This window comes from Opisthocomus hoazin, chromosome 3 (genome assembly GCF_030867145.1).
Source record: "Opisthocomus hoazin isolate bOpiHoa1 chromosome 3, bOpiHoa1.hap1, whole genome shotgun sequence".
Taxonomy (NCBI): Eukaryota; Metazoa; Chordata; class Aves; order Opisthocomiformes; family Opisthocomidae; genus Opisthocomus; species Opisthocomus hoazin.
In genome coordinates, this window is record NC_134416.1 from 19435102 (window position 1) to 19462636 (window position 27535).

General features: G+C 38.5%; 1 protein-coding gene across 4 annotated transcripts in view; it reads left to right on the forward strand.

Annotated features, from left to right (window-relative positions):
* Nucleotides 1–27535, forward strand: part of CSMD3 (CUB and Sushi multiple domains 3) — a 767725-nt gene that overhangs the window by 632356 nt on the left and 107834 nt on the right. For all 4 annotated transcript variants that reach the window (XM_075415663.1, XM_075415665.1, XM_075415666.1 and 1 more), the window contains 6 exons: nucleotides 693–797; nucleotides 9009–9127; nucleotides 13229–13298; nucleotides 14957–15073; nucleotides 21526–21735; nucleotides 25935–26123. In XM_075415663.1, the coding sequence (XP_075271778.1) occupies nucleotides 693–797; nucleotides 9009–9127; nucleotides 13229–13298; nucleotides 14957–15073; nucleotides 21526–21735; nucleotides 25935–26123 (810 nt within the window). The remainder of the gene's footprint in view (nucleotides 1–692; nucleotides 798–9008; nucleotides 9128–13228; nucleotides 13299–14956; nucleotides 15074–21525; nucleotides 21736–25934; nucleotides 26124–27535) is intronic.

Consider the following 27535-nt stretch of genomic DNA (forward strand, 5'->3'; position numbering starts at 1 on the left):
TAAATAAACTAGATATTTATTAATCTTATTTTTTTCCCACTGTTATAGCAGGGTTCAGAAATACAGACCTCTAAAAGAGATGCTTCTTGAAATTGTACATGACTAAAGGATGCATTCTGTATCTTTATTTTAGATAAAAGAGACAGTTCTGTTTGCCTTACTTTTTCCCGTTTTGCTTTGTTTTCCTTTATTCTACTTTATTTATGTGTATGGAATGAGATCACAGACAGTAGTGCTGAAACACAAATAAAGAATTCAAAGAATAGCCCTACAAAACATGTTCAGAGCTGCTAGATATAGTTAACGGTAATATTTAAAATTAATCCAGTTACAGGATTTGGTCTTGGTTTTATGAAAGCCCTAGCGAATGTCTCCTTTTTTCAGATGAAAGCGTGTAATATAAATTGATTTTAGACCCTGCTTCCCTAAGTGCCTACAGTTTGTGTTTCTGATATTATGGTGCACTGAAAATGTAATAAAAATTTTATAACGACAGATATTAATAACATCCATGATGACAAAATATGGTGGAATTGGTTATGCGACCTCTCTCTCTCCCCCTCCCGTCTTCTCTCCCCACTCCCTTCCTTTCTCTTTTTCTCTTTCTCTCTTTGTATACACACACATACATTTATATATGCATTTAGTTCAGTTTCTGTGCATTTCAATAATATTTTGGTTTCTCTTTTCAGGAACAACCATACCTCCACTTCTCAACAGCACATCAAATAATCTGTACCTAAATTTTCAGTCTGATATCAGTGTTTCAGCTGCTGGATTTCATCTTGAGTATACAGGTAATGCAGAAATGTTCAATTAATTAAGAGTGTTTTCTGGTTCCAGACATCAGGTGTACCTAAACTATACTAAAGAGGAATATTCAGTCCTATTGTGCATAATGAGCTACATACCATTGCTTCAAAGTCATTGGTAAAATCCTCTTTTAATTCCAAGGGAGCAAGATCACTCCTGAAACCTATGCTTTAAGGACTGGGAAGTTTTGTTTGTCTTTCTTTCACCTTTAATTTGCTTTTGCTCTCTGAAAAGCTTTTCTGAACCTACAGCAGCAAGGAATAAGTGCAGATATGCTCACATGACAATCCTAGTACCAAGATATAACATATTTATATAGTTGTTGCAGGCAAAATCAGCATACTGATTTGGGTGATTTCAGTTTGACTTCTTTGCCAATTAGCAATTAATTACTGATTCTGGTACTGAAGAAAAATAATAACAAACAAAATCTTGTGAAAAACTCCCCCACTTTCCTCCAGACAGCTCCCTGCACACACACTTTTTTGCTCCCCAGTGCTCTCGCCACACACTGCATTCTGTCCCTTTGGTGAGGCAAGCGCAGCGCAGCGGTTTGGGTCAGGGTCCTGTAGTTCCTGCAGTCCCTTTAGGGCCCCACCTCTCAGTGTCTGCTCGGGTGGATTCTCGGGCTCCAGCCCCTGCTCAGCCAGCTGCTTCAGCTGCAGCCTCTGCTCAGTCATGTTCTTCTCTCTGTCCTCCTTCAGTGAGGTCTCCTCTCTCCTCTTGCTCTGGCACTGTTGTTCCTTTTCTTGTTGCTTACAGCCTTTCCTTAAATATGTTTTCACAGACATGCATCTGAATGGTTCAGAGGCACCACAAACCGCTTTGGTAGGTGCAGATGTGTCGTGCGGTGGGTCCATAGCAGCCGTCTGGAAGTGACTGTGTCTGGCACAGCCCTAGGTCTCTTCCCACAGATGTCACCCCTGCAGCCCTGCACCCTAGCACCCAAAACCTGGCAAATCTGCAAATTATACCCAATACAACAATATATGCACTATATAGCATATAGTTTGTATGTATGTGTAGGACATGGAAATTAATCACTCTCAACGAAAATGAGAGAATGAATAAACTGAAAATAGCAGCTGTGCTTCTTAACTAACTGACAAATGCTCACAGGTTGGTGGGAACACAGCAGAATTATTTAAAATATTTTTGTTATTGCTGTGTACCTCAGCAGTGGAAAAGGCTGTAATTGCATACATAATTTCTGTCTGAGATTGCCTTAGATGTCTGACAGGAATTCTGTCAATCACTAATATTTTGTTGCAGATTTTATTTTTTTTTCTTCCCAGCTGTGCAGTTCCCTCTGCTCATATTGGTTCTGGTGTCTGATCTGCATAATAGTGTCATGGTTATTTCTTCTCAGTTTTACAGCATGAAAATCCCATGCTCTGGTTGTCTGATTAGCCAGTTGGAGAACATGGCCTTGCAAAATTGCTGCCTGATCTCTTGTCTATAACTAAACATTAATTATAGGTTAGAATTTTCCTGCCGTTTCCTTGACATCCAGATACTCTCTCAGCTGCTTGAAACTTCAAAGGGGAAAAAGCTGCAGGAAGCTATGAAAACAAAGTAAAATGAGACTGAATCCAGTGAAAGTAAAAAAAGGCATCTGTGTATTCCTACGTATCCAAATAACTGAAATGCGTAGTGTACTGCCACTATACAAATTTCACCTCTAAATATAGCAAGAATTCACAATATATCATTGAAAGTATTGGTCTGTGCAAAGAGCAATAGCTATGTATGTGTGTATGTATTTATACAAGGGTGTATGTGTGAATCTGTACATAAGTAACAATTTCTGCGTGAGTGTATAAACCTAAAGTATAGGCTGAAAAAATGTGACTCAGGAAAGAATATTGATGTCTCTCAGTAGATACCAAATTAACTCGTAGCTTAGTGAAGTATGTCATTTTACAAGATTAATGATTAATTAACTTTTCATGTGAAGGTGATAGAGATATGTGATTAATACATCATATAGATTTTGGGACAGAGTGAGGAAATTGCAAAACAATGTCTAAATCTGTAATCTCTATTGGAAACAAATATAAACATTAAGGGCAAAAATTCCGTGGCAAGAAAAGAATTGCAGTTAGAGACTAAACTATGATGACTTCTGAATTAATATTTTCTGCAAAATGTGAAATATTTTATAAAGATATACTCTAAAATAAACATAAATTATTGTGCACGTGTTGGAATTTTGAAGTAAAATCTGTGGTATTCAAAGTACAGAATAGGATTAAGTGACCAAAATACCTCCATAAAATCTGTGGAATACACAACATATAAACTATTAATAGGAAAAATAAAATAGAAAATATGGAGAAGATCATTTTGATGTTTAAAAGAGAGGTACATGGTAACTAAAATCCTATAGTGCAAATTACAAAATAATAAAATGCTTTTGTAGAATAAATGTGGAAAAATGTAAAGCATTAGGCATCCTTGTTCATTTACCACTTGCTAGCTCACACCACCTAACTAAAAAGTGGTTTCAGAGCATGCAAACTGGATTCCTGTCATGCAAAACTAATAGGAGGGTCTACCTCAACATTTAAGGGAGCCTATAGGAAAGATGGGGACAATCTTTTTAGCAGAGACAACAGTGACAGAATGAGGGGTAATGGTTTTAAAACAGGGTGGGTTTAGGCTAGATATAAGGAAGAAATTCTTTACAATGAGGGTTGTGAAACACTGGAACGGGTTGCCCAGAGAGGTAATGGAGGCCCTATCCCTGGAAACATTCAAGACCAGGTTGGACAGGGCTCTGAGCAACCTGATCTAGTTAGCGGTGTCCCTGATTGCTGCAGGGGGGTTGGACTAGATGACCTCTAGGGATCCCTTCCGACCGAAAACTTTCTATGATTCTATGATTCTATGATTTCAGCTAATGACAGTAATAGACAGTCAGCCTATAGGACATAACTAACTAAAGCTAATAATAATAAAACCCTTTGTCTTAAGAATTAGTGTGGGTCTTGAGTCCTAGGCACCAGCTGTTTCAGTCCACAGATCCATGATTATTACTCCCTACTACTCGTTGAGAAAGACATAGTCTCTATTACCTGTGGATTGGAAGAAAGTTTTATGATTTCTTTTTTTCATCTGTAGCTTAACTTTTTTTCAATAAAAGTCTATGGAAAGTTCTGCATTGGGCGGAATCACTAATTTGATACAGGAAATTAAGCTAAGGGGCAATACTTTCTTGTCATTGCTGGAAGGAAGAAAACAGAAACTGCACCTGGTGTATCTTCTGTATTTTTGTCTCTTGAAGCTTTCTGCAATGGAAAGACAGGAATTTTTGTTAGGATTCCAGAACTCACAATAATGCTGTATTTCTACTGAAATTTCTCCAGAAATGCATCCAATCAGAACAGAGTTCACTCTCCTCAGTTGTCCTGGCCATCTCTGACTCTCGGACAACACTTCCTGCTATAAAAGTTCTGATGATATTTTTAAAAATAGTTAGTAAATAGAAAGTAATGGACACATTTTAATGCCAGTGTTTAACACATTTATTGCATTTCACTGGAGCCGATACTGGCAGAGTTCGTCATAAGGAGTCAGCTACACTAAAGTCTTACTCTTTGAAGTATAGGTGCATAGTTCTCATTGAAAATCACATCAGAGTTAAATATTTGTATTAAGCAATTTTCAAGTGAGTTAGCAATAAACTTTCTTTGTTCCAGATGTAGTGCATCTTCCAAGTCTAGTTCATGTATTCTAGGAGACACAAGTTTCAGGGAAAGTGCACCTCTCTTGCCAAAATCATTACTGTTTCATCTCAACCATGGTTTCCTGCAAGAAAGTTTAATTCTATTTCATTTCCAATATCTCTTTTCATCATTTATTAACAGGTTTTTCATGCTGTCCATTCTGGCTCATCTTTTGAATGGCGACAAAATCCAAATGCAGTTTTTTTAATATAAAAATAAAATAAAACAAAAGGAAGTTTATTTGTTGAAGAAATATTTAAGACCAATTAAATGATACTCAAACATAAGGAATTAAATATTCATATTCCAAAACCCTTTAGTGGTCTTATCAATAATCTTTTTTCTGGAATATTGTCACTTCTTTATTGAATCCTTAAATGCTTATTATATTTATAACATGTTGTTTATGTTCTCTAACACACACCTTAAATATGAAATATATTGCATCTACTGAATTACATTAATGAAGAGCACCACAGAATGGTTTGTTAAATATTTACATAATGTTTGTATGTTTTATGCCACTATAAAACTTAACTTAGTCCTCATTTTCTCTAACTAAAGTTTTGATATTTAGGTAATTTATTATGTTTTACTAATGGTTATAACTAAATAGTTGTATTCTTTGAGATTAGTTGAGTTTGTCAGATTGCATCATACATAATTTCTATAACACTATGTATCTATTTAAAATTACTAAAAAATATGACACACTAATTTTCATTCTAAAATATAATCCCGAGAAATCTATGTATTTAAACTGTACGGTGTATAGTTCTAACATCATAAATACTAAAATATTTCCAAAAAAATTGCAGTAATCATTTTAAAAAATAAAAGGGCTATTGTATCAAGGCTTGTGTAGTCCCAGAATGCACTGTCCAAAAATACACTAGTAACTTTTTACATACTGAGCTTTAGGAGCTGCTGGCAAAGGGAGTGTGTCCTGGGTTTGGCCAGGATAGGGTTAATTTTCACCAGAATCCCGGAGGGGACCCAGCCGGGTGGGCTAACCCCACCTGGCCAAACAGAGCAGGGTATTCCATACCACGTGCTGTCATGTTGGGTTCTGGTGGGGGGGCGGTTGGAACTCACTCGCGGCTCGGGAGTGGACAGTGGTGGGAGCGGCTCTCTGGATTTTGCGGTTTGTGTTGCGTATTCTCCTCATCTGTATCATTGTTGTTACTGTTCCCTTTGTTTGCTGTTCTGTTAAACTGCCCTTATCCCGACCCACTGGTTTCTGCCTGTTTCTTTCCATTCTCCTCCGCACCCTGGGGGGGGGAGGGGCGGCCGCATGGCACTTTTGTTGCCAGCCGCAGCCAAACCATAACAAAGTGTAAGCACAACAGGATAAATACTTGTGATCCGGTTTGAGCTGTTAAGGCACCTACTCTGAGAAAGGCATTTAAAAGAACTCATTTCACTGCACATGGCCTGAGTATTCACATAGTTAGATTTTGCATTTCAGCTGAAGGTTCAGCAACTGGAAACTGAAAACTATTAACTTTTTCTTTAACTGTTCAAAATGGATTTGCATTTGTGCTTTACACACGAGCTGGATCACCAGCTGGATCTCTAAAATGTAAAAAGTGGATATAAGCCCATCAACTCCTTTCAAAATAGATTCTTTGGTGTTATTTTGTTTGTAGTTTGAGAAGAAAAAAAAAGAATTTGAAAGAGAAAAGTCTTCTGTTATGTAGAAATAGGCTGCAAAATACTCGCATCATTTTGTATATGGCAAACATGGGATCTATATAGGATTGGTAAGTATGTGATCAATATATACATAAGTATTATTGTCACAGAGAAAAGAATATTACATCCTCTTCTGTGAAGCTGAAGATGAGACCCCTGAAGTACAGAATCAAAGAATGGTACGGGTTGGAAGGAACCTCTGTGGGTCATCTAGTCCAACCCTCCTGCCAAAACAGGGTCACCTACAGTAGACTGCACAGGACCTTGTCCAGGTGGGTCTTGAATATCTCCAGAGAAGGAGACTCCACAACCTCTCTGGCCAGCCTGTTCCAGTGCTCCGTCACCCTCAGAGGGAAGAAGTTCTTCCTCATGTTCAGACGGAACTTCCTATGCTTCAGTTTGTGCCCATTTCCCCTTGTCCTGTCACTGGGCACCACTGAAAAGAGTTTGGGCCCATCCTCCTGACACCCACCCTTCAGATATTTGTAAGCATTTATAAGGTCCCCTCTCAGCCTTCTCTTCTTCAGGCTGAACAAGCCCAGCTCCCTCAGTTTCTCCTCGTAGGAGACATGTTCCAGTCCCGTCACCATTCTTGTAGCCCTCTGCCTGACTCTCTCCAGTAGCTCCTCATCTTTCTTGAACTGGGGAGTCCAGAACTGGACACAGTACTCCAGATGGGACCTCACCAGGGCAGTGTAGAGAGGAAGGAGAATCTCCCTCGACCTGCTGGCCACACTCCTCCTAATGCACCCCAGAATGCCATTGGCCTTCTTGGCAGCCAGGGCACACTGCTGGCTCATGGTTAGTTAACCTGTTGTCCACCAGGACACCCAGGTCCCTCTCTGCAGAGCAGCTCTCCAGCAGGTCTGCCCCAAGCCTGTACTGATGCATGGGGTTGTTCCTCCCCAGGTGCAGGACCCTGCATTTGCCTTTGTTGAACCTCATCAGATTCCTCTCTGCCCAACTTTCCAGCCTGTCCAGGTCACACTGAATGGCAGCACAGCCTGCCAGTGCATCTACCACAACCTCCCAGTTTGGTGTCATCAGCAAATTTGTTGAGGGTACATTCTAACTCTTCATCCAGGTCATTGATGAAGAACTTAAACAAGACTGGGCTCAGTACTGACCCCTGGGGGACACCACTAGTTACCGGCCTCCGAATAGACTCAGCGCCGCTGATGACAACCCTCTGAGTTCTGCCATTCAGTCAGTTCTCAATCCACTTCACCGACCACTCATCCAGCCCACACTTCCTGAGCTTCCCTAGGAGAATATTATGTGAGACTGTGTTGAAAGCCTTGCTGAAGTCAAGGTAGACAACATCCAGTGCTCTCCCCTCATCTACCCAGCCAGTCACGCCATCATAGAAAGCTATCAGATTGGTCAGGCATGATTTCCCCTTGGTGAATCCATGCTGACTACTCCTGATAACCTTCTTTTCCTCCACTTGCTTGGTGATGACCTCCAGGATAAGCTGCTCCATTACCTTTCCCGGGATGGAGGTGAGGCTGACCGGCCTGTAGTTCCCTGGGTCCTCCTTCTTGCCCTTTTTGAAGATTGGAGTGACAAAGTAAATACTAACTTTTTCAAAATAGAGACATTTCTTTCCACACAAAATGATGCAAACTAGTATTGAATATCATGGTAAAAATATTGTTGTTAATTCTATAAGTTGCTTAGTACCAAAATATAAAATTATAAAAAAATTCATGAAGTTATCAGTGACTGAGACTAATGAGTACATCTGCTCAGTTTGTGGATCACTGTCAGTTATTTTGGATTCCCATCAAAAGGTATCTGCAGTAAAAAATGTTTTTCCCTCTCATTACTCTTCTCAGCAGAGAAAATAAAGACTGCAAAGGCATTAAGTTTTTTTTCCAGTTTAGAATTGTATTATATTTCGTAGCAGGATGTTTTTACTGTCATTGTCCTGAGTTTTACTTATTTGAATAAACTGTAGATTGCAAGGATTTTAGCTCAAACAGTTTTTTCTTTTAATATACTTTTATATAAATTGTCATGTGCCCTATGCATTTTTAAGAACACGAATTACAAACTAGATTATCAGTTTAAAATCTACTTGAGGTTGGGTTTTTTTTGCATTTTTACATACAATGTCTCTTGGCAAACGAGCTTTCAGAACTATTGCAATCAGAAATTCAGAATATTGTGTTATAACTCCATAGATATTTCATTAAAAAGAGCAGATTAGGTGAAATCTGATGTAAATAGTTCCTCTGTCTGTGTGAGTGTCTGTACATGAATGGAAGAGTCAGACTTGTGAAGGATTGAATGTAAGTAAGCAGTTACAGTTTGCACTGGTTTTCCTGTGCTTTGCACTTGGTGTGGTATTGACCAGCATCCACTGGAACAGAGGCTGCGAAAGTAAAGGGGGGGCACTCCCGGTTTGAATTAGGTAGACTGTAATTAGGAGTGAGACTGAAGGTGGAAATAAGTGAGTCTGAGCCAGGAAGTAGTGGAAATAGAGGAGAGTTTGAATTGAGACTGCAGATTATTGGGACATGTTTGTTGCCACCCTGATTATTTCTTTCCATTTTCTTTACTCAGAAAAAGAAGGTTTTTCTCCTAATATAACAGTTGTTTCAAAATAACAAGCCACTTTCTTGTCCACAGATAAAATGCTGGTACTGAAGAGCTGCCTAAAACAGCTCAATAGAGTGTGCCTATGGACAGTGTACACAGAAGTTCTATGTGAATCTAAAATCACATTTTATGTTCCTTAGGATGTCTAAATTTCTCATTTTTTCACAGCTATAGGTTTGGACTCCTGTCCTGAACCACAGACCCCAAGCAATGGGATCAAAATTGGAGACAGATACATGGTTGGAGACGTTGTGTCTTTCCAATGTGATCAGGGTTATTCTCTTCAGGTGAGCCAAGTTTCCTTTTTCAAATGGTAGCTTTTGGTTCTTTAACATCATTACATTTGAGTCTGCCAATATGAAATGGACACTGAACTCTTCAGGAGTTTTGAATACGTGATAAGCTTGCAGGATTGGTAGGTTTTCTCCCAAGTATTAAATTAGCAACTATCCAAATATTCCATGAGAAGTGTATGGCTCTGTGCTGCCTCTGCATTACTGGTCATCTATTAATGATGGCATATTTGGTATTCACAGCTGAACTGCGAAGTGTTGGCAAATCGAGTTAGATGACTTCACAGAATGGTAAGGGTTGGAAGGGACCTCTGTGGGTCATCTAGTCCAACCCCTTGCCTAAGCAGGGTCACCTACAGCAGGCTGCACAGGACTTCATCCAGGCGGGTTTTGAATATCTCCAGAGAAGCAGGATTCACAGTCTCTCTGGGAAACCTATTCCAACTGTCACCCTCTGAGTAAACAAGCTCTTCCACATGTTCAGATGCAACTTCCTCTGCTTCAGTTTGTGCCCATTGCCCCTGGTCCTGTCTTTGGGCACCACTGAAAAGAGTTTGGCCCCATCTTCCGGACACCCACCCTTCAGATATTTGTAGGCATTTCTAAGGTCCCGTCTCCGCCTTCTCATCTTTAGGCTAAACAAGCCCAGCTCCCTCAACCTTTCCTCATAGGACAGATGCTCCAATCGCCTCATCATCCTCGTAGCCCTCTGCCTGACTCTCTCCAGTAGCTCCTCATCTTTCTTGAAGTGGGGAGCCCAGAACTGGACACAGTACTCCAGATGAGGCCTCACTAGGGCAGAGGGGAAGGAGAACCTCCCTCGACCTAGTGGCCACACTCTTCCTAATGCACCCCAGGATCCCATCAACCTTCTTGGCAGCCAGGGCACACTGCTGGCTCATGGTTAACCTATCATCCACCAGTACACCCAGGTCCCTCTCCACAGAGCTGCTCTCCAGCAGGTCCGCCCCAAGCCTGTATCGGTGCAAGGGGTTGTTCCTCCCCAGGTGCAGGACCCTTCATTTGCCTTTGTTGAACATCATTAGGTTCCTCTGCGCCCAACTCTCCAGACTGTCCAGGTCTCACTGAATGGCAGCACAGCCTGATGGTGTATCCACTACTCCTCCCAGTTTGGAGTCATCAGCAAAGTTGTTGAGGGGACACTCTAAGTCTTCATCCAAGTCATTGATGAAGAACTTAAACAAGACTGGGCTCAGTACTGACCCGTGGGGGACACCACTAGTTACCAGCCTCCAACTAGACTCAGCGCCACTGATGACAACCCTCAGAGTTCTACCATTCAGCCAGGTCTCAATCCACCTCACCGACCACTCATCTAGCCCACACTTCCTGAGCTCCCCTGTGAGGATATTATTGGAGACAGTGTCAAAATTCTTGCTGAAGTCGAGGTAGACAACATCCAGTGCTCTCCCGTCATCTACCCAGCCAGTCACGCCATCATAGAATGCTATCAGATTGGTCAGGCATGATTTCCCCTTGGTGAATCCATGCTGACTACTGATAACCTTCTTTTCTTCCCCTTGCTTGATGATGACCTCCAGAATGAGATGGTCCATCACGTTTCCTGGGATGGAGGTGAGGCTGACCGGCCTGTAGTTCCCTGGATCCTCCTTCTTGCCCTTTTTGAAGATTGGAGTGACACTGGCTTTTCTTCAGTCTTCGAGCACGTCTCCTTTCCTCCAAGACCTTTCAAAGATGATGGAGAGTGGCTCAGCAATGACATCTGCCAGCTCCCTCAGCACTTGTGGGTGCATTCCGTTGGGTCCCATGGTTTTGTGGGTGTCCAGATTGTTTAAATGGTCTCTAAAATCAATTTTATTGATCTAATTTGATAAGCAATTATCAATAGTTGCTGATGTACATGAGGAAAAAGAAAGTAAGTCAAAAAGTAGAATAAGAACCAACAATGTGGAAGGAAATAATAGTTTTTCTCAGTAATTCTGATAGCAACAGTTGCTTTCTTTCAGGAATTTCTTGGTGTTTTTTATCCAAAAAGGTTTTCAAATATGGTTATGTTTTTGCCAAACAAATTTTCTATGCTCTGACATTAGCAAAATGTATAACTAGGAGCAGTGCAGTAACTGTAAACTGTGATAATTTGCCTCTTTTGAGTTACTTAGCATATGTAACCAGTAGACACCTGTCTGACTACAGGAAAGAGCTTGAAAATATTTTAGAAAATTTGGATAGTTACACTGCAGAACCAAATCCACTGTAAAAAGAGAGAAAATCCACTGTAAAAAGAGAGAAAATAATCACAATACTTATGCGTAGTAAAAAGAAACATCTGAAAGGGAGAAAAAGTTTTGTATATAACAGCACAAGTTTAATGGCTAACAGAGTTATTGATACCTTTGGAGTAAAACAGCAAAAGGATAACTTACGGGCCTTTCTTTCTTCATTAACATCAGTCTGGCCTGTGTCACGTTGAAAATGCAAATAATTTCAAACTTTCATTTTACATAATTCTATTAAGATCTAAATGCTGGGGCCATATGTACTGTGTCAAAAAGAGAAACTGAATTGTTTTTTTTGATGAAAAAAAATTTTAAAAAAGCACAAACTTGCCTGCTTCCAGATCTCAACTGCTGTTTGGATTTGGGACCTGTATCCCTTGTTTCCAGTTTCAAGAGCTCTTAGTCATGCCTGCAGCCTTCTAGCATTTCAAGAATAACTTAAATGCTCTGTGATTGCAGCTCTGATGATAACTATTGATGTTTACTTCTTACATTGCCTGATTTTAGCCTGTCATTCTTAAAGAACAAATTGTCATTTATTTTTTTTCTGCTTTGTTTTAATTTCATACTTAAATACAAATGTGTGAGCAGACTAGCCACAGTAAATGGCTGAAGTAAAGCAAATGTAAAGAACATTGGAGCATAGACTGTGCAAACACACACGTAAAACCTCTTCCCTGCTTATTGTTTTTCTGGCTTATACATTATGACTTGGCCATTTACTTTTTTTTCATCTAGCAAAGTGCAGATATACCTACTCGCACTATGGAGAAAGTGTGCTTATTTTTCTTCTAGGAGAAAAAAAAAATGGGCTGCAGATTGATGAATAATCTGTTCACAGTTACCCTGGATGCTTAAGAGGTATTTGGTTCCCTCAGATGCTACAGGTTCTGAATAGTTAAGGAGATTTAACATGAAAAACTAATTTTTCTCTTTGTATGAAGGTTGAAAAAATAGGCTAAAAGCTACTGATTTTTTTCTGCTAGGTCATCTTAAGTGTATACTACATGATTTTGCAAGATATTCCAAGTAGTTTTCTGTAAGATACTTCATTTTCATTTGCTGTCTCTGGAAGACAATTACTATTACGTGAGACTAATGAACAACACAGAGGGTCGCTCTGGTGGGTCTTGGAACTTATAGAATCATAGAATCATAGAAAGTTTTGGGTGGGAAGGGACCCCTAGAGGTCATCTAGTCCAACCCCTGTAGCGAGCAGGGACACCACTAACTAGATCAGGTTGCTCAGAGCCCTGTCCCACCTGGTCTTGAATGTTTCCAGGGATGTAACAGATTGCCTTGAAGTTGTAACACCTCATCTTATGTAAAGGAAAGCATATTGTAAAGAGGGTCCTTAAATGTCTCAACTTTTAGCAACTTAAGCCAACTATTTTGGGGGTGAGAGTAAGGACTATATTTAGAATGGGTATAACGAATTTGAGATTTAAAGTTGGTACTGTGTAATGTATATAGTTTGTATCTTTTTATAATATTCCACAAATGATGCAAATCAGTGCTGTGTAAACATTGCTTCAATTAGACTTTTAGTTTCTAGACTCTTGGTTTACAGTAAACTTGGCATTACAGAATTCAGCTGGATATAGTTATACTGTTTGAAATAATATTTTAACGGCATAGTCACAGTTGAAATTACAGTCTTCTTTGTTGCACTGAAGGTATGTTACTATTCACAATGTACAATGACAATGTTATACCTTATTGTTCTTATATATTTTGATGATGTTTTAAATTATATACTACTTTTATTTAAATAGGAATGATGTGCCATATACCATATATTTTATTGTATGAATTAGCAAATATTGTGTCATTTTAGGGACATTCGCATATCACCTGTATGCCTGGACCAGTAAGAAGATGGAATTATCCGATTCCAATATGTTTAGGTATGTTCGACATGCATAAACTTTCTTAAATAAGCCAGAATGAGAAACCCGGAGAACTCAAAAATAAGAGATACATATAGGGGAAAGAACAGGAAGAAGTGTTTAAGTAAAAGTGAAAACGGTCAAATTAAGCTGAAGATTTTCGAACTGTATTTTTTTTGGCAAAGCCTTTCTGAAATGTCTAATCAGAAGAAGAAAGAATGAAATATATTCTACTCAGAATCTATCATCATTTCACTTGTCAGTGTTAAGACCTCCAGAGACCCTTGAAACATTTAATTTATTTATGAATCATTTCCACAGCAGAGTGATGACTGTTATAGAAAATACTAAAATAGAAATATTACATTTTCATCTCTAATAAGCTCAACATAAGGCATGTCTGCCAAATTTAAGAAGATACGTTATTATTCAAATTAAACTATGTACATGACCATATTAATATTACTAAATCCCAAATGAAACACCTGAAGAGCATTTAAATGTATGCTTTTTATAAGATTAATAAATGCGAAGAATGTAAAACTGTATTCTCTTTCACTGAACAGAATTGCCTTTTTGTTTGGATTCCCTAACAGTAAAAGTTATCTGTAGTTGTTATCTTGAATGTGTGGCAAGGAGGATGCTGCAGATGTCATTAAAGATTTTATACTTTGCTTTTCTTCAAGACAGATAGTGTATCCTCTTGAGCTGCCTCACATAATCCTGTTCTTAATCCTGTGAGGTGTTAAAAACCTCCTACAATGTACTGAGGTAACTCCACTTAGAATTAATAAATATTCAATAACATTCAGATACTTTTAAGAATTTTTTCCACAGTAAGTCTTCAGTTTCCATCAATATGCATTAACATATGTGTAGGAAGACTGATACAATAATTCCACTGCTCTGTGGCAAATTCTGAAGACAAAGATGCTGTGTTGAAATTTTAGGGGTTTTGCTTTTCCTGTTTTACTTCTTTTTTCCAAGTAATGATTTTTAAATGTGTTTCTAAGGATGTAGCAACTTTTAATTGGAAAATACTCTTTAAAATAATGTATTTACCATAATTAACATCTTCAAATCCAATACCGAAGTGTACGTTACTTTATTCACGGGTGTCATGCCTGAAAAAAAAGAAGTTCAAATATCGATTTAGTTCAATTTCTGGAAATAAGTGAGTGTGTGCATTTTCTAAATCTGTTTATTTTGTCACATCTTTAGAACAGCAGGATACAAATGCAGTTTTTAAAAGGCCTCTTGAAATGCTTTGAGTACAGAATCTTTTTAAAATACATTATTATGTTATATTATTCAGATGCTCCTTTACAAACAAATGTGGAATTGTGTCAATGCTGCTATGACCTGATGTGTGCTGCTTGCCTGTTCATGAGGGTAGTTCATGCAGACATAATGCAGAGTAAACTTCTATTCTCTTTTCTGGTGCATGTGCCCCCCAGATTAAAACCTAGTCAATTCAGAGTAGATACATATTTTCAAAGTACCTGCTTGTAAATAACTTTGCTACAGATATTTAGTGGCAAGGAAATGTTTGCATATTTTTTGAAATATAAACATTGTTAGTATTGTATTACTGACGTTGGAAGGATCTTCGATGTTCTGGATTAATTCTTAGCTTATTCTACTCCTATGAAAAATTACTTTGCGTTTTTTTGCAGCACAATGTGGTGGTGGCACGTCAGACTTCAGTGGAGTGATCCTCAGCCCTGGGTTTCCTGGCAACTATCCTAGCAGTTTGGATTGCACATGGACAATAAAGCTGCCCATTGGTTTTGGTATGTGTTCTTTCATGGATTAAACTAGTTGGGTTTTTTATGGATCCAAAACACTGAACATAGATTTAAAATATTGTGAATATTTATCCTGGGGAAAAAAAAAAAAAGAATGAAAAAAAGGAATTATAATTCATTTAAAGAATTTATCAAAACCTTAAAAGAAAGCTAGACTAGAAAAGTTACAAGATTCTTGATTTTTCATTTAACATGTATTACAATTTCACAGAATCATAGAATCACAGGTTGGAAAAGACCTTGAAGATCACCAAGTCCAACCATCTACCCAACACCACCAAGCCTACTAAACCATATCTCAAAGTGCCACATCTACAAGTTTTTTGAAACACCTTCAGGGATGGGGACTCAACCACCTCCCTGGGCAGCCTATTCCAATGCCTGACCACTCTTTCAGTAAAGAAATTTTTCCTAATGTCTAATCTAAACCTCCCCTGATGCAGCTTCAGGCCATTGACTCTCATACTATCGCTAGTTACTTGGAAGAAGAGACCAACACCTGCCTCACTACAACCTCCTTTCAGGTAGCTGTAGAGAGGATTAAGGTTCTTCCTCAGCCTCCTCTTCTCCAGACTAAACAGCCCCAACTTCCTCAGCCACTCCTCATGAGACTTGTTCTGTAGACCCCTCGCCAGCCTTGTTGCCCTTCTTTGGACATGCTCCAACTCCTCAATGTCGTTCTTGTAGTGAGGGGCCCAAAATCAAACACAGTACTCCAGGTGCAGGCTCAGCAGTGCCGAGTATAGGGGCACGATCACCTCCCTACTCCTGCTGGCCACACTGTTCCTGATGGAAGTCAGGATGCTGTTGGTCTTCTTGGCCACCTGGGCACACTGCTGGCTCATGCTCAGCCAGCTGTCGACCAACACCTCCAAGTCCTTTTCCTCCAGGCATCTTTCCAGCCAGTCTTCCCCAAGCCTGTAGCGTTGCATGGGGTTGTCATGCAGGAACAGTGCGGGACCTGGCATTTGGCCTTGTTGAACCTCATACAGTTGGCCTCGGCCCATCAATCCAGTCTGTCCAGATCTCTCTGCAAATTTCCTGATAAAGACAAAATTATTTAATTAAAATTTTCTTACTTAACAGACTTAGTTCCCCTTTGTGATGTCATAAACCCCCCCCAAAAAAATAGTGATTACAAATATGTTGCACGAAGTCAGTATCAGTTTAGGAGAAGTTAAAGCTACATTTGAGTTCATTATTTTATTATTAAGCTTCTTTGCATGTCCTAGATGAATATTGCAGCAGCATAGAAATGTTCTTGGAAGGGATCTCTAGAAGGCTCCCACTCAAAGTTGTCAAGCGTTTTACTCAAAGTGAAATTATCAGTAACACTAGATCGAGTCCACTACTACTGGCAGATCCTTCTCAGCAGGGCTCCTACTCACCTAATCAATTCCCAGCCGGTACCAACACAGAAGTGTCTTGTGCTCTAGATGCAGAACTTTACACTTCTCTTTGTGCACATCATCAAGAAGGGTTTGTTTATTCAGCCCTCATGTTTTTCAGTGTTTCTCTGGACAGAAGTTGTGCCATTTGGTATATCATCCACGCTTCCTAGTTTAGTATCCTTTACAAATTTGTGGAGGGTACATTCTCATTATCCAGGTCTCTCATGAAGACTTTGAATAGTGTAAGCTCGCATATCAACCCATGGAATATTGTACTTGTTACTGGCAACCAACCAGAGATTGAGTGACTGATTATCACCCTTGGAGCCTTGAAGCTCCACTAATCTTTAACCTGCTTCTTCTCCATTTATCAAGTTCATACATGTTCAGCTTCCAGATGAGAATGCTATACAAGACTGAGTCAAAAGTCATAGCAGAATTGAATATATTATTTCTACTCTTCTCCCTTTATCAATTTAATCATAGAAGGAAATCATGGTCAATCAGCTGTGATTTAGTAAACCCATGTTAACTTTTCCCTTTTTGTCTTTTATGTATTTAGAAATTGCCTCCAATTAGACAAGTTCCATAATCTTTCCTTTGACTGCAGTGAACCTGCAGTTGCCATTGCCCAGGTCCTCTTTCTTGTCTTAAAGCTGGGTGTATCTTCATATTTTTTCTGGTCACCAGAACTTCTCTTATTCCCCACTATTTTGCATACGTAATATCAGCATTTCAGTTACGTTGGCTAATCCCTTGAGCAACATTAGGTGGATCCTGTATATCTATTATTGCAAAATCTTCATTCAAAGCTGGCCAATATAGTTGTCCCATCTAATTTTTTATGCTTGTGATGCTTTTGTAGGAGCACATGAACTTGGATTTTTTTCTTTATATGCTAGTTGAATGGCATGCTGTTTACTCAGACATGCCTCACAGTTTTCTATTTAATATCTGCCATCTCCTGTCATCTAATCTAGTTGATGATACAAAATTTATGGGTCTTCCACAGTAAGTGAATGTGACATCCCAAATAGTTTTCCCTTCTGCATCTGTTCAGATTCTTTTTCTTCTCTTTTTAAAATCACTTCTGTGATCTTTTTGATCATAGGTCCTGTGAGCCTGTTTCACTTATGATTTAAATGAAAGTCAAATGTTCAAACAAAACATTCAGTAATATTGACTTAACAGAATCTATCTGTGGAAAATACATTATGTCAGGATAGGGATTTTCGTATAGAACCTAACTGCTTTGTTTGCATTTTGTTCAGAAGTAGCAAGATTCAAGTCAATAATTGATTATTTTATTAGCATTTTATAGAAATAGAGTCGACACTTTAATTCTGCCATTACCTGAATTTTAGACAGCTCGATATGACAGCTTCTAGTATTTCATCATGAGTTGTAATGCTGTCTAGAATCTTCAGATCCCATGCAGATCCCTGCTAGTTTTGCTGTTCATGCTCCTTTTTCTAGAAGAAAACTAAAACTTCACAGAAGGAAAAGTGCTTGACATTTTTGACCATTTCTAAACAGTTATGTTAAAAGCTGAGTTGAAAATTAAACTTAAATTTCATTGTAACAATGAAAAATGATATTTGAAAAACTGATGGCTAAGACTGGTATTAGTGATGCTGTGGTTCTAGTCCAGTGGAGGCACACACAACAAACTCTTCTGAGAAGTAAATAGAAAAACTCAAAAACACCGTGATGGGAACCTTCTGTAGGCTTTCACTTCTTTAACTGTTTCTAACAAGATTATTTGCCAGTTAGAAGTTACATATCATAAGCTTTTCCACTTTGTTAGCTAACGATCTAATGTAAACCAATGACACTACGTTGATTTACAATCAACTTTAAAAGTTATTTTATATGATTTGTTGCTATTCTTTTCTGACATTTATGGTTAGATTTTATATATAAATATATGAAATAATCATTCAGGAGAGGTATCTAAACTGCAAAAAGCCATAGAAAAAAACAGTCTACCAAGCAGAAATCTGAGACAGAGGCAGGTGCTACAGCCTGAGCAAAGGATGAATAATTTGGAAGTTTGATGTGGTTCAAGACTCGTAGTGAAAGACCTTAGCATGCAGAGAGTGAAATGATGGGCAAGAATATATTGGAGCTGGTTTTGTATCAAACAAAGTGGATGAAAGAGAAAAAAATTGACAGTAAGTTAGCATGAGCTGCAAGTTATTAATGACAGCTTAACCTTTGGACAAGTGTTTGGTTCACAGGATCAAATACAAGGCCCACCCTACAAATATGGATAGAGAAAGAGGGATGTTTGGATATAACTACATTCTCTGTGTAGGAAATATTTGGAAGTCTGGCTAAGTCAAAGAAAGACACTTATAAGCAGAAGCTTGCTTAGCAGATATAGACTCTTCATATAAAGAGGGACAGGAATGATCAAGGTAACAGTAATTTAATTATCCGCCAACCTTTTTTCCTGTAGCAAGTAAAACATTACCTGCTTCAGAAAACCACTCATAAACTTTACAAGGTATCTAGGGAGAAAGCTCTAAAAGACAGTGACAAACACCATTTAGCTATTACTGTTTAAGAGTTGTAAAATTATTTATGACTTTTCAATAATTAATCTGACATTATATCTTCTCCTTTCAATTTTATATGAAATCATGCTGGTTGTCTTTGCCAGAAACACCAGTGGGACTCAGTCATCTTCTTAATGAAAGTACTCCATTACTATTCCATAGTTGCAATAACTCCAGATAAAATTCAAATTCTATTTTGTTGTAACTTGTATAGAAATATGTATAAATAGGGAAAGGTTTAAAGACCCCTATAATTACTCTGCTGCTGAACATTTCTCCTCCTGCCACACGATTGTTGTAATACATCGCCTGGTTGTGAGAGATAACTTGCTAATGGATATTAAGCTACCTTCGTGTTCCTTACTGATTCAAGTAATCAGAAATTTATGTCAGCAAGATCATCATATGCCACAGGGTGTGAGAAATACATAATTGAACTGCTTCTTTAATGGAAGAGGTACTGGTGAATGATGGTTAGATAGTAACTTTTACATTTTTTGTTAGTCAAAAATAATATATATGTTAAGTGATGTAAGGGGAGCAGCCACCTCCTGCAGTGATGCTTGTCAAGGACTCTGCTGTCCAGCTTCTGGAGCCCAGCCTGATGCCCAGGGATGCAAGGTTTCTGCCCAGGTCAAGGGACATGTCTGTCACTTTCCTATCTGCAGATTCAAACACCAACAAAGCTGGGCACAGACACACACACAGAGGACAATGACATGACCAGTCACACAGACTGCCACAGAGAAGGTGGTCCATTCAACAGCACCTACATAAAGGATTCACATAGAATACAAGCACAGGCAGCCAAGGCCGCTTCTCCTCTTGGGTTGGCAAAGACAGAAGGCCACTAGTGCAGGCGCACACAGAACACTCTTTAGGTTCACAGTATGCACACTTTTGAGAATCCCTTGAGTGTCCACCTGGCACTCCTGTCTGCTTGTCAGGTCCCCTTACCTACTTCACAGGTCCCATATCCACTGGCTGGTCCAGCTTGATGGTCATTGCGGATGCGCAACACTCACACACTTGTCCCTCATACACTCCTCATTCATCTTTTCCAGCATGGACCCTCTGTCTGCCTGGTATCCTGGGCTGGACCCAAAGCCTTCCTAATCACCAGCTAGACCAGTCTGAAGTTTGTTAGCAGATGACACATCCCCACCCCCCCTACAGCAGAACTGGAGAAGATATAGATATTTGTCCTCTCAGCAGCCAGCACCAGGCACAGAGGCTGTGACACACAGTCCCGCTCCAGCCACCTCCACAGAGAGATAGTTGAGAAAAGATAGGAGATGATAGGACAGACTGGTGATCAGGTGCAGGGCTCAACCAGACAAATATACTGACCAGCCCGATTCTACACACAACGAGCCTCTTTTACTCCCTTTTCTGCCTACCCCCCTCTTTGTTTCTGCCTACTCCCCTTTCCCTTGTGTGTCCCCTCAGTGGTTTGGATAGGTCTACCAATTCCTACACCCCTCCCTCTATGGGGTCCTCCTGGTTTACTGTCTTACCAGTTGCAAAGTCCAGGCTGATCTTTCTGGAATTTGTGTCTGTAGTTTCTTGACAGACCATCAATTATTGTGACTGGCAAGGTTTGTGGCTTGTCGTTGGTTCCATGTTCGCTTTGTCAAGTCTGTGTCTTTGTATATTTTGGTTTCTGGTTTCCCCCTTTTCTGTTGGTTTCCCAATTGATAAAGTCCCTGATTAGATAACCTTGCTGTAACAGACATTCTTACACTCTCACTTGACCTCATCTGTTGGTGTGATTGATCAGTTCTGCCTCCCTCAAGTCTGTGTACCTGTATGTTCTAGTTTATGGCTTCCCCCTTTCCTTATTTTCCCTTGCTTCATTGATCAATTTCCTTGACCAGATACCCTTAAAGGAGCAGACACTCTCCTTCCACTTACCTTTACAATATATATAATCCATATTATATGCATAATTTTTACTGTGCCTCATTTATATATATATATTTAATATATGTAAGCTGAGACAGATCAGTTAGTGTACAACCAATATGCAGCTATCTCTGGGATAGAACTGTGTCATTGTTTTTTTCCAGGTGTGGCACACATGATTTTTTTTCTTTTAATAGATCTGGAGACTATTTTATGCAGTTGAAAACAGGAAAGATTTAACTAAATTTAAGGTATTCAAAGTCCAGAACTGAAATTTGCCAAAAATGCACAAACAACAAACTGCCAAAAAGCAGTATGTAAATAACCTACAGTTCAGTGCCTTAGATCATGTTAATATCTCAGCGCTAGCATTTCTTACCTTACCAGCCTTTCAGAATTAGCAATGCATGAGGAGAAAGAATGCTTCATACTGAGTTCCATGGACTGCATCTGGGAGTGTAACAAACACATTGCCACTGGTTACATTATTTTCTGATATTATAGGTGTAAAATGTACACACTTTGTTTTCCCTCCTGGTTTTGATACTGATGGCTTTTATTTACTGTTGATATTTTTCAGGTGTCCATTTGCAATTTGTTAATTTCTCGACAGAGACCATTCACGATTACTTAGAAGTTAGGAGTGGATCTACAGAAACTAGCACTGTTATTGGGAGACTAAGTGGCCCGCAGCTGCCAGCCTCTCTGTTCAGCACAACTCATGAAACCAGCTTATACTTTCACAGTGATTACTCACAGAACAAACAAGGATTTCATATTTTGTATCAAGGTGAGATTTTGACATTCTTATGTGAGAAAAGGTGGCTGTTGAAGGTTATTGCTTTTTTCGGCATTTCTAAAAGATAAACATGAAATAAAGGATTTTGTGTATTTCAAACCAAAGTGTTATGCGTTGAGAACAAACAGAAGAATATAGAAAATTAAGATGAAAAAGGAAAAATAATTGCACATTCTCTTTAAATAATCAGTTCAAATGTACGCAAACAGATAATTACCCATGTCTGAATTTGACTGGCATATTAATTTACATTGCATGGCTTTACAAAATAAGCATGTCCATTGTTCTGTCTATGGGAATCTCAATTTTGTGTCTTGGGTTCTGGAAGGGGAAGATCCAAATATTGTTTGAGAGTATTGGGTTCATGTAAGCTAGTACAGAACAATGCCAACTCAGAAATCTCCAAATCCATTTTATTTCCTAATTGGAAATATCACTGGAAGGTTCTTTTTCTGTCATACACACATAGGTCATGCAGAGCTGGTGAAGACTGCAAGATCATAATTCTATTTATATATTGCAGATTCATTTAAAAGGTCACCACTGTTCACAGAAAAAGGTCAAATGTATATTTTAAATGATACCTGTTTTCATTGTATGAATAATATCAAAGAATGATTTTAAGAGCTTCTACTTTATAGCAGTCTCCTGTTACTCTTTCTATAGTAACAAGTCCAAATTGACTTGAACTCTGTGTAACATTATGGAAGTGAGCCACTGTAAAAAGTGTTAGCCTTTAAAGAAAAAGTTAGTTTATGACTTAAATTGCCTGGTAAGATTTTATTCAATTCTTGTTTGGAATATGATACAATTTGTACGAGTAAGGCAGCTTTAAAATCTACTGTTGAGAGCGTACATTATTACTGCTGTTAATAATAACAGTAATGATTTTGGAAATGCTGTTATTTGTCAAAGAATTAAAAAAACCCTCCTGTGTTTTTAAACACATAAGAGAGAACTGTTTTTTTCAAAAGTACATTCTGTGATCTTCTGATTTTCATAGAACCATAGAATCCTTAAAGTTGGAAAAGACATCTAAGATCATCAAGTCCAACCGTCAGACCATGACCACCATGCCTACTAATTTTGCACAGCGTGTTCGTTCTCAGATCTGTAATTACAAGCTAATGCTTTAAATCTTCTTGTAAAATATCACCAAGATGTGAGAGGCTTATTTTCAAATCTTACTTGTTTGCTTTAAAATCTTTGATACTCACAGTTCATTGTAGAGCCTTTTAATTCTTCCAAGAAAAACAAGACAATTATAGACAAGTTTATTTCTCCTCTTCCTTAAACATAAGAATGTAAAAAATGAAAACCTATTGGATCAGAAAAAAGCTGCATCTTACTCACTATGGTATCTCCAAGTGACAAAAAGAAATGCTACTCAGCAGCACAGAAACCTAGCCAGTTTCTTTTGTACTCTCCTGGTGTCCACAGTTGTTGTCAGACTCCATTACTGTGGGATTTGATGGCAGTTTCGAGATCAGCCTTTCCACTGTCTTCACGATTTTTGTGCACTTCAGTCGTATCACCCCCAGTCTCTTTCCCAAGAAACCATGTTTAGCCATGCACTCAGTAATGTTTATTATCATAGACTGTATCGTATTGCCAGGTATAGAAGTCAGACTCACTGATCTGTCATTTCAAAGATCTTCTCTAAAGATAGATGTGATTTACCCTGAGAAATCACCACTTCCCTAGATCAGATCTTGAAATGATATGATACACATCTTTCAGTAGCTCTTCTGGGTGAAATCCATCTGTTCCTGGTCCTTTGCCTTATCTATTTAATGTAGTAGTTTTGTATTTACATCAAATTTATCTAGTGACTTAGACCTGTGTAATACAAGCACCATAATTTGTCTGCAAATCTCTACACAGTCTTCAGCAGTAAAAACAGATACAAAGAATTTACTGAGTCTTTCTCTCTATGGCATCCTAATCCATAGGAGTCCCTTTTCTCTCGTTTGTCGTCAAACGATCCCACCACCTTGCTAGCTGAATTCTTGCTTCTGATATTGTCAATTTTTTTTTTTTTGTGATCAACTGAGACATTTTCTGCAAGATATTTTTTGAAATTATTTTTGGTGTTTATTTTCTATTTAAATTTAACCTGTTATATTTTATGACTTTTTGGAAAGGCAGATTTTCATTATTTAAATGCCAACATTTTCCCTGTTGCAGCATCTTTAACTTTCCTAATATGAGTCACATAGACATTTTTCTGAACCACTTCAGTGGTTTTTTTATTCTGAATTGTAAAACATGTTTTACCTTGTCTTTTAAAGTAGTGCCAATTAGCAGATTCCAATCTACATTACTTTATTTTTGTATGATTTCCTTTCCAGATAATTTAATATCCCTGTGCTGGGTTTATTTGAGTTGTTCTCTCCCAACACAATCAAACTGTATTATGACTGCTCTTATGGAGCAGGTTTCCCATGAATATCTGTTAAACTAAGGCTTGAGTACCAAGCTGGTTGAAATATAAAATTACATCTTTTTTTTTGTGGGTGCTCAGATTGCTTGTTCTACAGAATAATTATTTCCTGAATTCAAATTTTTATTTCTTGAAGTCACCCTGGTGAGGTGAATATTGGTTAGTCCAGTACTACTACTTGTTGTATTTTTGAAGCTTCTCTAATTTTACTTAAGATTTCCTGTTCACTGTAATTTTCCTGTCTAGACGTTTGTAGAAGTAGCTCAGTGCTACACAGATTTCTGGAGTTTTAATTTCCATCTATTAGTATACTGTAGTGTTTCTTTTTTTTTTTTTGTAATATTTTTCAACTATGGCATTTAATATAATTTCTAAATGATAGTGCTGCTCTTCCACCTGGAAGTCTTTGCCCTCTCAGTCTTGGAAAGGTGGTCACCTGGCAACACTGCATCATGCTGCTCTATGCCATGCCTTTCACATCAGAGCACTTGGCTGGTTCAAGCATTCTAGATCCCACCTCTTGTGTTTTAGGCTCCTATTTTGGTGTGAAAAGGCTTCTTAGTTTGGCCCTTGTTCTGTTCCTTGATACAGTGAACATCACTCAACATACAGTGTAGGCTACCTGATTTGCTTTTCTTATTTATTGTAATTCTGTTGTTTGTCTTTCTCCTGCACTTTTTCTAGAGGTGCATGGGCTGTTAGCCTCCTCCCTCTCATGGCATCACATCAGTCTTCTGTACCGTTAGTTTTTTCGTATGTTTCTAGTTTATGTACTCTTCTAAAACATTTTTAATTTTCTTTGTCAGTAGCTTGGATCCATTTTGATCAGGGTGCAATTAAAGGTGCACTTAGAAGCAATATGTAGTCCTAAAGAGCCAGTTAGTGGCCTACCTTTTTGAAGATGTAAGTGGAGAAAACACAAAGTCTAAATCCTTTTCTACTCTTTTCTTTTGTAGTGTAGTATTCCTGTACTTATTAAAATTAAAAGATAAAATTCAGAGTCTAGTCTTATTTTTGCCTTTATGAACTCTGTTCCAAAAAAATGTAGGGGAGAATGTTGGGTATTTTTTTGTTTGTTTCTTTATACACACACACAAACACATATATTACCGAAGTATAAAGAACATTAGACAATGTGGCATATTACGGCACGGACTCAACTTGTAGTGCAAGTGAGACAAAGTTTATTTTGCAAGCAGTGCTTTATACATCTTTACCCAGACATTAGTCAGCTAGGGACTTTCCATCCTAACAAGGTAGCTATTTGCACGAATTCTTCACTCAGTTTTGAGCCAGTCTGCAGACACATCACGCGCTAGCCAGCCAATGCGATTGCTGATCACGCGTTGTCTATGCGCTTGCGGTTTGTTGTAACAGGGACCCCTTTCTCTTGCTTATCACGTTTACTTCAGCACTTCGGTCTTGCTTTTCTGCTTACTGCAGCAATTTGTTGTCCCTGTCTCCCACAAGACAATTTAAGCTTTGGTTATAGTATTATGTTTTCCATATGAGGTTTGGAATTGGAAATTAGATTCTATGCATATTTCCAAAATTGCTGTGGGAATGTTTGACTGTCTTTCTCCTAGTGTGGGACCAATTATTTGGATTATTACCATGATGGAACTTAAGATGTATGGCGTGACTATGATTTTTTAATTTTATTCTAATAAAAATCTTTTATTTTTTAAGTAATAAGAATTTGTATTTTACTTATATTTTTCTCATTATTATTATTTATTTATTTCAGCATATCAGCTACAAAGCTGTCCTGACCCTCGACCATTTCGTAATGGTTTTGTTATTGGGAATGACTTTACTGTGGGACAAACTATTTCATTTGAGTGTTTTCCTGGCTACACATTAATTGGAAATTCAGCTCTGACCTGTCTTCATGGCATCAGTCGTAACTGGAATCATCCTCTCCCGAGGTGTGAAGGTATGTTCTTGTGACCTATGAACACTTCATTATTTGTAAGGCTTCCTATGGACAGTTAGCTGAAATCACTTCAGCTTTTCATTTTACAGAGGCCCATATTTTTATATTGTGGTCTTTGCAGAGGACGTATTCAATTTTGCACATGAAAATTTGTGCAGAGAAGCTGAAACGTTTCATGGAAACATGAAATCTCTGAAAATGTGTCTGAGTGTCCTGGTTTTGGCTGGGACAGAGTTAATTTTCCTCCCAGTAGCTGCTGTGTTTTTTATTTAGTACAAGAAGAGTGTTGATAACACTGACGTTTTTAGTTGTTGCTAAGAAATCAAGGATGTTTTTCAGTTTCTCGTGTTTAGCTAACAGGTGTACAAGAGCTGGGAGGAAGCATAGCCAGGTAGGTAGCCCAAGCTGTCCAAGTGAAATATTTCATACCATGGACATCATGCTCAGTTTATAAATGGGGGTTGGCCAGGGGCAGGAATCTTCTTTTTTTTTTATCCTCTTTTCTGTGAGTTCAAAGCCTCTCTTGTCTGGGAGATAGAACTTTTCTGGGAGATAGTCCTTTTTGGGGGGTTCCACATAATATGCAGATCCATGAGCTCTGGGTTCTGCAACTGCTGCTCGGGGACTGGCTGCAAATCAGTCATCAGGTGATAAGGAAATTGTATTGTGTCTATTTTGTTTTGCATATTCATAGATATTGGTGGTAGTAGTAGTAGTATTAGTAGTAGCAGTTCCTGTGTTGTCTTACTGTCTTTACCTCATCCCACGAGTTTTACCATTCATCTATTTCTCCTCTCCATCCTGCTGGGAGGGGAAGGAGAGGGGTGAGCGAGCCTCTGTCTAATGCTTAGTTGCTGGCTGCTGGGTTAAACTATGACATATAGATAAGAAGTTTATTTCTGGAAGGTTAGGCTGAAGGTCTGTAATGTGGAGACCTGTGCTGCTTTTTAGTCTAGGTGGGGCTACAGAGTAAAAGCTCTGCACTGAATCAAGAAAAAAAGATTCAAAAAGTGAATTTCCCAACTCTGGCCACTTGTGTTCTGTCTTATCAGTTAGAAAGAAATATTAAAGGTGACATAAAGTGCAGTTGTGCTCTATTCAGTGCCGTGTGAAGTCCTTTGTACTCATATTTTTTGTGAATGGGCATTTTTTTTAAATTACATATTTTAACCTTTTACATTTTTTCACACTGATATGCTTGCAACAGGTAAGCAGATTCAAGGAACTGCGCCTTCCACATAGCTGAAATTTTGAGGAGACAGAATGAATGTATATGATGATTCTATAAAGGTGTTTATCTTATCCCTAGCTGTGCTGAGAGGAACTTGTATCTAAGCAGGAGGCCATAGTAGGTCAGTCATGCACTGTCATCAGACTCTGAAACAGACAAGGCTGGATGTTTTAGTAACACA